This window comes from Hyperoodon ampullatus (assembly GCF_949752795.1).
Source record: "Hyperoodon ampullatus genome assembly, chromosome: 2".
Lineage (NCBI taxonomy): Eukaryota > Metazoa > Chordata > Mammalia > Artiodactyla > Ziphiidae > Hyperoodon > Hyperoodon ampullatus.
The window spans coordinates 45,921,442-45,935,323 of record NC_136915.1 but is presented as its reverse complement, the minus strand read 5'-3'; the positions used below and the strand labels follow the sequence as shown (position 1 = coordinate 45,935,323).

Here is a 13,882-nt window from a genome sequence, read left to right as displayed (position 1 = left end):
CCAGGCTCTCTGGGCAGCAGGGGCCATGTGAGCATGTCCTGCTGGAGGGCACCCACTCCTTGGGGCTTACTGACTCTGCAGCTTATCTGACCAGGCATATGTTCCTTCACACTCCTCTGTGGCTCCCCATTGCCCATGGGATGAAGCTCAGGCTCCTCCCAGCTGGGCCTCCCAGGCCTCACTGGGCCTAGGCACTCCTGGCGGCCTCCTGCCCCAACATTGGCACGTTGGATGCAGTTCCCGAACACCCCATGTCCCCTCTTGACTCTGAACCACTGTACACACCGTGCCAGCCTCCACTCCCCTCCCCTTCACGAAGGCAGCTCCTGCACTTCCTTCAGGACCTGCCTCAGGGCTCAGGCCTGGACCCCAACTTAAAGTCCCATGTACTCCCTACCACGACTCCTTGCTTCAGAGGAGAAAACCGAGGCTCTGAGAGGGTGGGCAGCTTGGCCATAATCAGTTCCAGCTCATCATAAGATAGGGCCCGCCAAACCCCTGGAAACCTGCAGCCTATCCATCCGGACACTCAGAGCCTCTGGTCCAGCCGAGGCAGCCTGTGTGTCCCTCCCAGCTGCCGCGGGCCATGGAGCAGGTCTCAGGCCCTGGCAGGAATTCCTGGATGCTTGGGAATCCAGCCCAGAAAAGGGCAGTGTGGCCTATGGATTCCAGCTGATAATACTTGTGCTCTACCCGCTCCCCAACCCCCAAAGAAACCACAGTATCAGAGCAGAAAGCTTTTCCCACCCTTCGGGATTTCTTGAATTACCCCAACCATTTTAAACATATTTTGTTTTCTAGTTTTTTTAAATTCTCCCCCCACAGCCTTAGAGTTGCAGCAAATTTAAAACTGTGTCAAAGCACTTTACCAAACAACCTCGGGAAGAGAAGGTGTTTCCCCTTTCTCTAGGTAGCCCTTCACAGGGTCTGTGCTCATACAGGTCCACAAAGGTGAGGACACCCCAGGAGGATGGGTCCACGGAGGAGGGACCACACCCACCTCCCTCCAGCTAGGGGGCCCATCTGCCATGGCTGCTTCTTATAGGGTCAGAGTTGCTAAAATAGGGACCCTAGTAGAGAAGAGACCCTAGGGATGACCTAGTCTAGGGATAAAGGTTTGCATCTCAAGTGCCAGCTGCCTGTGGCTGGAGCTGTGTGTTGAGAAGGATTCTGAGGCTCAGCAGGAAAGAGGGCTGAGACTGATTAATAATGGCTACCCTGGGGTTGAGGTCCTGCAGCTGCATCATTTTTACCCTGGGAGGACTCAGGTCTGGGCAGGAAAAGGACTGACCCAAGGTCATCCAGAAAAGTCAGCAGATCCAGTTTGGAAGCCTGTTCTCCCAGATGCTATCCCAGGGCTTGTCCCAGGGAGAGCGGTTGGAACCAGCAACAACCATCTCTTGAGCACCTGCTTGGGCCGGTCACTTTACAAACATCATCTCATCCAGTCACCAGTGAGCCCATGCTGCAGATGAGAAGTGAATTCACTGAGGCAGCATCATGGACGGGAAGGGCACTGGGGTAATACCAAGCCTGCCCAGGCCTGCCCCAACAATGAGTGAGGGGTGTTTCCCCTGTCCTGAGCCTCAGTTCCCTTCCCCGTCCCACACCTGCCGTGGCAACAAATGGGACTGTGGATGTGATCCCTTATATGAACCCATGTGACTGAGAATTTTGTCATTATTTTTGTGTCTCATGGTGAAGGAGAAGAGTAACTATTTACTCATCCATCTCCTAATAATGCAACAGCCAACATTTATTGAATATGTGCTGCCAGGAGCCGTTCTAGGGCCTATACATATGGGTGTTCACTAACACAATCCTCACGTCAGCCTCAGAAAGTACATGCTAGTATGCTCTTTCTTTTCCAGATGAGGAAACTGAGGCCTTGAGAGCTTAAGTAACTTTTTGCTGAGGTTCCACAACCAGTAAATGGCAGAGGCCAATTTCAACCCAGGCCATCTGACTGCAGTCTGTGCCCTTAACCAAACCGTCTGCTGCCTCCCTGCTGCCAATGCTACACCTCGCCATACTGAGCACCTACTGTGTTCCAGGCTCTGTTCTAGTCCCTGTCCTTGAGCTGCTTCCAGCACAGTGGGGAGAAAAGGAACAGCCAGGCAAACCCAGGAGTCCTGGGTCCCCCAGGGATTCGGCCGTCAGGTTCTTCTGCAGACCCTACAGCAGATAGATGCCTGAGGCACGGTTGGGAACGGATGTAGGGGCCAGAGGTTAAGTGCTCATGGCTGGTGATTGATGACGCTGCTTTACAGCCTGAAGTGGTATGTTCTGGGGAGAGAACGGGCAGGCCCCATGTCCACATACTCAGCTGCCTACCGTGTGTTCATCCTCAGGGGGCTATACAGAGAGGGACCTGGACCAGGCAGGGCAAAGGCAGGGGAAATGGCACAGATTCGATGAGTGTGGACAGAAGAGTCCAGAACAGAGGGGTGAGGTTAGGGAGGGGCTGGTGAGGGCGGCCTCAAATCTTCATCTGTCTGACTATAGGAAGCCCCCTCTAGCTTGTCTCTCATCAGGGAGGACCAGCTCTCTTTACAGGAAACCCTCGGGAGCTCACCTGGCAGGCGTCCCTCAGCTGACCCTGGTAACACGATGGGCAGTGAGGACATGAGAAGCATGAGGTCAGCACGGCTGAGGGAGAGGGAACAGGATTTATCAGGATTCTAGGCCTTCCCAGCTGTCAGACTCCCAAATGGGTTCAAGATGGCAGGTGCGGAGGTGCCGTAGAGAGCGGTGAGCGGAGCAGGCCGTGAGCAGTGCTGAGCCAGGCCCCATCCGCAGAAACCCGCTCCTGTGCCTTCCTGACCAAGCTGGGAGGGATGTATGGCCGAAGGAGACGGCTGATGGATGTTGCCCGTGGGAACAGAGGTCCCCGAGACGGAGCGGGAGAGACTGGGGCTGAGAGGCAGAGGCTCCCGAGAGCCCATTCAGAGCCTGGGTCTCACAGGCAGCCCACAGTGAAGCCTGGACCAGAGGCCGCTAGCCAGACATCCAGGCTGCAGCCTGAGCTGGAGCCCCAGGCCATTTCCCGGGCCTGGCTCTAAATGGACTTTCTCTTGGTATCACTTGGGAGGCCTGATTAGCTGCCCATTGCATGACTTTTGACAAATCACTGAAGTTCTTAAGACTTAGTTTCTTCATCTTAAAATGAGATCATATTATCTGCCCGATTGACAGTTGCTGAGATGCTTAAACTTGATAGTGTGGAAAAAGAGCTTGACGCATAGTATATTCTTAATTAACTGTTGTTAATAATAGATTAGAATTTCACCTAATGTAACCCTTCCATAGGACGTCTGTTGCTCTAACTCCTGGCCAGGGGTTGCAAACTGTTTGGTCTACAACCTATGTGGTGCCACAGTACCCTACCGTAAACCCTGCCGGTTCATTTACTTTGCTCCCTGCCATGCCACCTAAGGCATTGAGTTTGCAATCCCTGCCATAGCCCTGCTCAGTTCCTGGTAGTAGTTCCCTGACTTGCAGGCCTGGGATGGGCTAGGCTTAGAACCACCTAAGAAGGTAAAAGTTCCTCCTTTACTGCATCCATGAAAAGAGTGTGGTGTGTTCTCAGATGGTCCTCATGAGGTGCTGAGAACCTTGGGTCTGGATCCACGATGACCAGAGTGATATTTGAAATGTAGCTGCTGACAGTCAGAGTGGACACTGCATCAGTGCAGCTCGGGGCACAGCCCCCAGGTCCACAGAGTCCTCCCAGGGCATCAACTTGATGAACTGATTTCTGGGAAAAGGATGTCAATTTCTATTAATGTTCAAATAAACATGGCCAGATTAAAGAAGGGGTGCAAAATTGGCCTCATTTTTTTTTCAGATGAAATAGGGAATGTCGAAACTTGCAGCCTTTGCTGTGACCTTCTCAGGCTCTAGTCCCAGAGTTGGGGTTCATTCTCCCCTCTAATTGGGGTTCCTTGGTGAAGGCATTTGGGAAGCAGTGGCCTCAGTAACTACTCTCAGACCCTCAGTTGGGACCCTGGACTGACTAGTGTCCCCCATTTGATTCATTAGCCCACCTGTCTTCTTAACAAGGGTAAGACCCTTGAGAGTAAAAGGTGATAAAAGGTGGTACCACCCCGCAGGTGTCTTCTAGAGGTTTAGAATCTGAGACTAGACCATGGCTGACACCTCTCCTAGGTCGGGACCCTTGTGCAGTGTACAGCCTACACAGCCATCTGTGGTATGTGGGTGAGACTCTCCCAAGTCTCCCAGGCCAGCCTGCCATCCAGCTAGCATAGTCATCCTCTCTCTAGAACCCCTCACAGCAGACATCCCGGCGCTGCTTGCACATCTCTGGGGTTGGGTAGTTAATTTTCTCCAAAGGCAGCCTGTGACCCTACAGCAGCTCTGCCTATTAGAAGGAACGGCCAGGCCTGGAGCTAGAGTCTGCTTCTCTCAAGCTTCTCTTCATTCCAGGGTCTCTGTCTACTGGGGCTACACAGAGCAAGCCCCTTCTTTCCCAGAAGAGCCCCAGAGGTTTCAGGCAGCCTGCTCCATTCAACACCCCTCTGCCCCAGTAAACACACACGTGCGCACACACACAGCCCGACCACCCCCTGCCTCTGACAGCCCCTGTCAGTCCACCTCTGCTCTCAGCACAGACCTCAGCCCCGCACACAGCCCTTCAGCTACAGCATGAACAGAGCAGAGTGGGGCCATCATCTCCCCTGTTTGGGCCCCTAACCTTCTGTGAATACAACCTCGCTGGTTTCCCTTCTTGTCTTTCTCTCTCTGCAGGCACACAGCTTCTGGGGCATCCACAGCCATCTCTAGGGAGTGGCCGAAGCCCAGTGATATTTGTTTGCTTCCCTGCAGGCATGTATCCTGGCTCCATCACCCCCCATAACGGGCTCGCATCAAGCATCCTGCCCCCTATGCACGATGTCCCTTCCAGGCACCACCCACTGGACGCCACCACCAGTTCCCACCACCATCTGTCCCCTCTGCCCACGGCTGAGAGCACCAGGGATGGGTATGTACAGCAAGCCAGTCCTCCTCCGGGACAGCAGGTGGGCACCTGCACGGGCAGCAGGTGAGGGCAGGCGTCCCGCACACTCAATGGTTGTTACTAATAATGAAAATAGCCAGCGTTTATGCAGCACTTACATGTACTGCGCTCTGTGCACGATTTCATCAGTGCCTCACGGTAACCCTGCCAGGTGGATGATATCAGTACGGGGCTTCTCGGTGCCTCACCTCGTGCCCCTTCCGCTCCCTGGGGGGCGGCCCTGGGAAGATGCTGCATCCCCACCCAACCCTGCATTCTGGGCTTCCACAGCCAGGCCTCCTTGGGAGCCTCACGCTGACTTCTCTTTGGCTTGCACTGTGTATTTGGTGAGCAGACTACCCACTGCCCACTGCAGAGAGGCCCGCCTGGTCTCGTCCCCACTTCTGGCCGATGCAGCTGTGACCGTTGGCCGGCCCGCCAGGGCTGTCCAGAAGCCCTTACTGCAGGATCACTGCAGGGAGGGGGCCTCTTGCTGCATTCAGGGTGGTTCCCATTGTGGCCATTTTATTGGCTGGAAACGAGGAATGTGCTAATTGCTGGCCCCTAATGCTTCAGAAATCTGTTTTCCTTGCAAGCGGGCAGAGGGAAGCCTCACAGAAGAGGGAAGCCTCACAGAAGAGGGAAGCCTCACAGAAGAGGGAAGCCTCACAGCCCTACTGCCTGCCCTCCCTGCCACTTTTGCTTGATCAAAACTTGTCCCCCAAGTTTGGCTTGATCAAACTCGTCCCCCAAGGCCTGATCCCATCACCTTCCTCCTCCCCTGCCCTTCCTTCTCAAGGCTGCAACCGTGGCCTGCCTGTGTGTGGGGCCACCAGCCTGAGTTCATTACCAAATTCGCTGTCCAGGGCTCCTCTTGCTACTCCCTCATCCGTTCATTCAGTGTCCAGTTATTGGGCCCCTGATGAGGGCAGCGCCCTGGACCTGGTGCTGGGGCCACTGATGCCCCAAGCCAGCCCTGCTGAAACCCCCTGTGATAGACCTACAGGGATTGATGACGCGGGGCAAGTGCCCTCAGGGAAGAAAGCAGAAGGGGCTGTGGAAGCCCAGAGGAGAACCCAGTGTGGTGGGGGAGGATGTCAGGGAAGGCTTCTTGGAGGTGGTGTTAAGCCGGGCCTCCAAGGTTAAGTAGGAGCTGGCCGAGTGGAGAGGTTGGGAGGAAGGAGCAGCCAGAGCGTGGGCAAGTGTGGTGAGAGCTTAGTGTGTTCTGAGAAGCCTGAACCTTCGTGTGGGGTGATAAGCTCAAGAGAGCGGTCACCAGGGCCAGATCATGGGGCCTGTGACAGGACTCTGTCTGAAGTGTGTTGAGCAGTGAGCAGGTCAGGTTTGGGGATGAGAAGGCACAGCCTGCAGTGTGGGGCTGGACTGCATCGTCCAAGGTGGGTGGATGGCAGCCTGAGCCAGCACCTGTGGGAGAGATGAGGAACGCTCAGAAGGCATGAGTGCCATGGAATGAGCAGGACTTGAGGACACTCTGGCTGGGTGGGGAGAGGAGGGCTAGTCAGAGATGAACCCCTGGGTGAGCAGGGAAGACTGGCTATGAGTAGGGAAAGAGCCACAAAGAGGCAGCATGATGGAGTGCAAAGGGGGACCCAGAAAACCAAGCCCTCCCCAAGCCTCAGTTTCCTCTTCTGTAAAATGGGCATTAAAATACCCTCCTCTAGGAAGGTGGTGAGGATCAGCTACACATGCCTGACATTGTATGTGTCACCCGGTACAGGTTCCTTGGACACTACCCCCCTGTCCCCCACCCACTGGCTCAGGCCACCTGTTCACCCACAGCCAGCCCCAAAACATCGCCAACCAAAGAAAAAGAAACCACAGAGGCCTTGCCCCTCTCAGGCCTGTGCACTCTGCTCCACCTCATTCATCACCTCCCTGCCGCCTGCGTAAGTGCCCATCAAGAATTCCTGCAGCGAGTGGCAGAGTGATGACGGGACGGAGATAGGACCCCAGGCCCGCTCGGCCACCCGTGCCTGCAGGAGCAACGGGCAAGCCATCCCCCCCAGCCAGGTGCCCAGGCTCCCCTGGACTGCCCGAGAGAAGGGCCCTCACGCCTGACACCAGGCCCAGGCCCAGCTTGAATGGGTTTCTTTTTTCAGCCCCTGAGAAGAGGCGAGGAAGGGGGGAAGGCCTTCAGCCTCCCCGTCCTGCCAAAGTCAACATGGAAGGCCACTCGCAGCTCCCTGGTGGTTTGCTGGGAAGTTAAATAGCTTGACAGAATTATCTGATTCACTCAAAACTATGCTAAGAGGGCCTGACTTCATGACCAGATTTGTTTACCCTGGCTCAGAGAAGACGCTCAATAGGGTGGTTTTTTCTCCCCGGCCCTGTACGAGGTATGAAGCCCTAGTCTGCCAGGCCAGTGAGGTTTTATATTAATTTTTATAGGTTCCAATTGAAGCAAAAATATTTGATTTAGGGATCATTTGCATGACTCAGAAGAGGAGCTCCAGATGATCTTTTTTCCTTTTAAAGAGTTCAGGTAGAGCAGTATAACCTCAGCCTTCACGTCTGCTGAGGGGAGAGTCGTGTTCTGTTTAATTTCACTGGCTGTGAGGGTGGCAAATGGGAATTTATGGCAGGTTTGAGACAGGAGAAACAAACTTTGAAAATGCATGTTTTTTCCCCTTCGGATCTGGTTCTCCTTAAGTCTGCAGTGCTGTTAATCTCTGGATTTTGTAGCTGAGTGATTCAGAAGCCCATTTGTTAGTATTTATCAGCTGTTTGCTATGTGCCAGGCCCGGTGCTGAGCAGGGAGTAACTGAGAGGACCAGGCCTGGCCCTCCCCGCAGAGGCTCCCAGGGGAGGGGACTGACAGGAAGTCGGGGAAGAACTGGGCTGTGGGTGCCAGGATGGGGTGGGCATAAGACAGGAGGGTACCACCCAGCAGGCTGGAAGGAGGAAGACCCACCCTCCTGACCACACCTGGACCCAGCCTCAGCTGAGAGAACTGGTTATGAGGACCCATGCCTTGTGCACAGCCCTACACAGTTTATAGAGCACAATTGTAGACCCTCTCGATGGCCCTGTGAGACAGGTCTAAAAATATACATGTTGATGATAATGACAATGAATTCATGGAGTCTTGATGAGGATCAGTTTCTCAACTTATGGAGGCTGACGTGTACCTCCAGGGCCTTAGATGCTGGGCCTGGGGACCAGGGACCCAGCGTGGAAGCCCCTTTCTGCTGTCTTCAGCGTACTCACACAGTGGTGGGGGTCCCAGACATGGGAATGATGACAGTGCAGTGTCATCACAGGGGCAGTGACAGCAGGATGCCCAAGTTAGAGCACATGGGGACCCTGCAGAGCTACAGACGTGAAGCCAACCAACCTTTCCCCAAATCTTTCCTTGTTTTGAGACAGTCCTGGTCCCCTCAGAGAGAGGCACTGATCTGTCTGTTCACACCTCTTCATGTGTTGGAGGGTGGGCAGGGGTAACATGCCTAGCCTGAAAAGGTTACCTGGAGCTTCACCTGGAGCTGTGACATTGAGTTCATAGGCTATTCTAACGTGAATGGTCCAACATAACCATTAATGCAAACAAGAAAATAAAGACTCTGAGCCCTCACACTCATCCTCTTTCTGCAGTGCACATAAATGCTTCATAGGCTGTGAGCCAAGTTCCCCTGACCCCAGGGTCACTTGGGTTCCTGTGAGCAGACCTCAGAGGCTTAGGAAGGCGGCAAGAGGAAGGAACCTGGCGTACAGTGACATGAAGCCTAGTTAGACAGCCCACTGGGGCTCAGCTGGGTTCAGGGCAGCTGCACAGCTCTCAGCCGCTGCAGGCTCGTTTCAGAACGTGAGCTTCCAGAGAGTACAGGCTGAGGCCTACACCCCTTCAGGCTGTGTACGAAGGGAGGTGGTGAGTCCCCCATCACAGGATGTGTGCAAGTGGAGGAGAGATGGCCAAAGTTGGAGACAGAAGGTCCCTAAAAGTACACCATGCAGAGGACTAAAGGCCAATTTGGACATCAGATCTAAGTGCTAGTTTCCCTTCCTTTCACCTTGATGATAATGCTGATGATTCACAGTGTGGCTAAGAATGTATCTGACATCATACTGGGTGCTTTGTCTACATTGCTTTACTTAATTTTATCCTCACCATAACCCATGGGGTCAGTGCTGTGTGGCTGGGACTAACTTGGGCAACCTCTCTGAGGCTTGGTTTTCTGATCTGTGAACATCTCTCACAGGGTCTGGAGCAAGGCAGAGGTTCAATGAGTGAATGGTGACTGTTAGTGCCTTGGGATGTTCTCCTGCTGAGAAACTGCCCCGGCTTTCAGTGGGGCTGTTCCTGGACTCATCCTGCCGGTGGCCAGAGCGGCTTGCACAGAGTTAGGGTGTGGGGATCCAGCAGGGGTGGCTGGGTAAAGAGTTGCAGTGGAGTTGCGAGGTGGAGAACACAGTAACCCTGTGAGGAAACCAAGGCTCAGAGACATTAAGCATTTTGCCCAAAGTCACGTGGGCAGTGAGAGCAGATGGGGTTTTAAACAGTTTCGTTGACTCCAGAGGTTGTGGTTATAACCAGTGGTCTTGACTATCAGTCCTAAATACTAAATAGAAGCTTTTCTTTACTGGTTCCTTTGGACTCTAAAGCTTACAGGATTTTAAATTTTAATTCCGGTTTGAACATAATCAGAAATAAAAGCTTCCTCTTCTAACTGCACTGTTGTAAGTTAGAGCAGGTCAGTGAGTGAGCTCACCATTGCTGGAGGGGAACAAGAAGTGGCAGGCACGCCTGTGGCCCCCACATCCCCCAGAGCCCATCCTGCTAAGGGCTGTCTCTTCTCTCCAGGTTGGGACCCGGCCTCCTCTCGCCCATGGTCAGCCCACTGAAGGGGCTTGCGCCACCGCCGCTGCCACCGTCCTCCCAGAGCCATTCTCCAGGGGGCCAGTCCTTCCCCACGCTCCCCAGCAAGCCACCCTACCCGGCCTTCCAGAGCCCTCCGCCCCAGCCTCTGCCCAGCCCACAAGGTAAGCTCTGGCCAGCGGGCCCTCTCCATATGTACCCACCGATTCCACTCAGGCTGCCCGAGAGGCAGGAGACACTGGCCTGGGGGTGGCAGGTGGGTACTCGGAATGATGGCGGGCACTGAAGGCCACACTGGGAAAAGCCGGGAGGCAGGGCTGAGGAAGAGTTTGTTCCATCGACCAGGCATCAAAGGGAACAGCGTTCCCTTTGATGGCTGGGGGTGGGACTGGCCTGCTGCTTGGATGAACAGTGAGAGATGGGGTATCTCAGAGGGGAAGTCGGGGGAAGGCCCACAGTCCCTTCCGCCGAAGCAGACCACCTCGCCCAACCCTATGCGGGGCAGGACCCCCCGCGCCTCCTCCACCCTGGGGCTCTCTTCACTCATTCACACCCCCCGTGCCCACAGGACAGTGTGGGAGGCTGAGCACTGCAGTGGGGGACCGTCCCCTCCCTCCCTGGGCATTTTTCCCTCTGAATGCAGCCCCCGCTGCCTCCCCCTGCAGGCTACCAGGGCAGTTTCCACTCCATCCAGAATTGCTTCCCTTATGGTGACTGCTACCGGTCAGCCGAGCAGGCCGCCAGTGGGGACGGACTGGCCGGGGAGGCCCACGGTTTCAACCCCCTGCGGCCCAATGGCTACCATGGCCTCAGTGCACCTTTACCTGCCACAGGTAAGCCCCGCCTGCATGCCTCCTTTCCATTCCTGTGCCGCGTGCTTCGTGCGTATTGTCCTGCAGCCTTGGGATGGCCCTATGAGGTAGGGTCATCCCCACTTTACAGAGGCGGAGCTAAAGGCGCAGGGAAGTCCCAGGACCCCACAGAGTGGGGATTTGCACGCTGCCTGACCCCAGCCTCAGTGTTCCTTCCACACTCTCACACAGAGGAGAATCAGACTAGGAGCTCCCTGTCTAGCTGATGCTTCCCTTTAAATATTTATTGAGCACCTACTGTGTGCCAGGCACAGTTGTAAACCCTGAGAATACAGCAGGGAATGAGACAAATACTGATCCCCATTTAACAGATGAGGGAACCGAGGCCCACAGAGGCCACACTGTAGGAAGAGACAGAGCCTAGAGGTTGTGCTTGTTCCTTATGCTGCACATGTGTCCCCCTCAGGGCCCTGGGCCTTCCTTGAGTAATGCCCCCAGCTGGGGTAGAGAACCCAGTGAGAGGGGAGGGCTGCACACAGCCCGAGTGGAGGTCTCAGACCCCAGGGCCAGGCCTGGTCAGAGCGGGGGCATCAGATGGGTGGTACCACAAGTCCCCAAGCCAAGCCCACCCCAGATCAGCCTCGGGGCTCAGATCTAGCTGGAAGCTGCAAGGCCTGGGCAGGATGGTGGAGCCCCGGACAAAGGGGAGCCTGAGACCCTTCCCTGAGGCCCCTTGGGCAGCTCTGGGTGTGTGCAGCTGGGGGTGGAGGGATAAGGACCAGGGACAAGCACCAAGGCCACAGCCGAGCACACACAAACCTGTGGGTCACCTGCGTGTGGACCCGTGTGTTCCTGCTCACACACACGCTCCGGGTCTGTGCATGTCTTCTTTCTACACGTGTTTGTGGGGCACGTCTTTGTGGACATGTGCATGCATGTGCATGCAGGGCCAGCACGGTGGGTTCCCGGTAGTGTGAGCCCCCCATGTGTGTAAGGAGCTCGGTGGCACGTATGTTTGTGTCTGCAAACATGTGCTCCACATCGTGCTTGTGCTGATGTTCATGCCGTGTCTGTGCACACGCGTGTCCTCCTCCTGTGAGTCCCCTCTGTGTGTGTACACGTGTGTGTGCATGGTTGTGTATTAGCATGTTTGGGCCATTTCATATGAGCATGCTTGTGTGCAGGTGTGTGCCTGTGTGTTCGGGTACGGTGTACATATCTCTGTGAGTGGACATGTGTCACACGCATGCACGAGAGGCAGATGTGAACCTGACCACAGGTCCGCGGGGGGCGGGGGCGTGTTCCGTGTTTGTTTGCACGTGGGTTGGTGCGTGATTAGGCACCCGCCGCCGCCGTCTCCAGCGCTGCCAGCTCTCACCACCCCATCCTCCCCCTGGCCCCATCCAGCTCTAGGTGGGATTTTCTTGGTTTAGCAGCAAGACCTGAAATAAATAGCTCTGAGCGGGCGCGAGAGGCAGCTTCCATGCCCCCCACACCTGGGTAGGGGGCTCTTTTGGCCTCCCCTCTCCCTTGCTGTCTGGGTGGCAGCCCAGCACCCAGTGCCCTTGCCCACACCTCCTCTGCCAAGCTGAGAGCAGACTCACAGGATTGAATCCGGACCAACAAGGTAGGGCCATGGGGCCTCAGCATTAGTTTGGTCTGATCCCATTGCATAGACAGGAAGACTGAGACCCATCTGTCTCAGGTTATACAAATTCATGACAGCAGCTCAGGGACAGAGTCCTTAGGGTAGGGACTGGATAAGATGACCTCTCTAGGCCCCTTCTAGGTTTCAGACCCCCACCCCAGAGACAGTGTGTCCAATGGAAGAGCCAGGTGTCTCGGAGCCAGATGCACCTGGGTTCAAATCCCAGCTCCCCTGCTTACTATGACCTGGGGCAAGAAGCTTGCCTTCTCTGAGCCTGTCTTCTCACCTGTAAAATGGGATAATGAATCACACCTCATAGGATTGTTGTGAAGCTTAAGTGAGACAAGATTTAAATGAGCTTTTGGTAAACGCCCAATGAGTGCTGGCCCCCTTCTTTGGGTTTCTTGTGTCTGCTGGGGCATAGGAGCCTGAAAGGGTGGCGGTGGGCTGGGGTCCTTCTGCCAGGAGAAAACCAGCCCTTGAGGGCTAGAGCTGTGATGTTCCCACCTCGACCTCCCCTTCCTCCCCACATTCTGCACCACAGTCCAGCACTGGGTGATGGACTGCCCCACGCCAGCCCTCGCCTCTCTCCCCAACTGCCCTGGGCCCCTTGGGGGTACAAGGCCTAGGGAGCCTCCTCCCAAGCCCCTGCCCTGCCCACCAGCTCCCCCATCTGGAAGAGCAGAGGTCTCAGAGCACCCTGCTGAGGGGACACCGTGATGAGGGACCCTGGGCAGGAGGGTGGGGTCTGGGAGCTGGGAAAAAATGACAAGGCATGGCCCTTGAGTTCTCCAGTCTGGACCCTGTCCCCCTACACCCACAGGCTACGAGGCCCTGGCCGAGGCCCCATGCCCCACAGTGCTGCCACCACAGCCATCGGAAGATGTCGTGTCCGGCGGCCCCGAGGACTGCGGCTTCTTCCCCAACGGGGCCTTTGACCACTGCCTGAGTCATATCCCCTCCATCTACACAGACACCTGAAGGAACGCCTCCCACACCTGCCTGACTTCCACCGCAGACGCTCCCTTGCCCACCCCGCCGTCTGTTCCCACCTTCGGGGCACCCAGCCCGAGCAGCCAGGCCACTGCTCCGCAGAACGCAGGGTGCCTGGTCTGCGGCAGCTGTGCAGCACTGGCCGGGAGTGAGCCTCTGAGCCTGAGCCAGGTGCTCAGAGGTGCCCGTCAGGATCCGTGACCTGTGGCATCCCTTGACTGTGTCTTCCTTTTGTTTCCCCAATGGTTTCAAAATCACAGACCTCGTGTATATAAAATGTACAGAACTTGTTTTCCATTCCCCTGCCAGTTTTATATTTTTGGTTTTACAAGAAAAACATTAAAAACTGGAAATGAGACCTGGGAGCCCGGTTCTGCTTTGTGATTCAGCCTAGAGGCCGAGACCAGGAGAGCAGTGGAGGAGTGTGTAACAGAGCCGAGGTGCGGAGCCGAGGTGCGGAGCCCAGCTCGGTCCCCGGGTTCCCTCGGCAGGGACGGGGGCCCGCATCACGGGGCCGCCACCACGTGCTGTGGGCCTTACAGACACCAGCACTGGTCCCAGGACATCAATGAAAGGCA

At 55.7% G+C, this 13,882-nt stretch overlaps 1 protein-coding gene across 3 annotated transcripts in view; it reads left to right on the top strand.

Annotated features, from left to right (window-relative positions):
* Positions 1-13,601, top strand: part of GLIS1 (GLIS family zinc finger 1) — a gene marked incomplete at its 5' end in the record, with an annotated part of 211,517 nt that extends 197,916 nt beyond the window's left edge. For 2 of the 3 annotated variants that reach the window (XM_079725339.1, XM_079725337.1), the window contains 4 exons: positions 4,846-5,002; positions 9,837-10,015; positions 10,517-10,684; positions 13,135-13,601. In XM_079725339.1, coding sequence (XP_079581465.1) covers positions 4,846-5,002; positions 9,837-10,015; positions 10,517-10,684; positions 13,135-13,292 — 662 coding nt within the window. In that variant the 3' untranslated portion in view covers positions 13,293-13,601. The remainder of the gene's footprint in view (positions 1-4,845; positions 5,003-9,836; positions 10,016-10,516; positions 10,685-13,134) is intronic. The other variant, XM_079725338.1, reaches the window with a different exon arrangement.
* Positions 13,602-13,882: the final 281 nt, after the last annotated feature.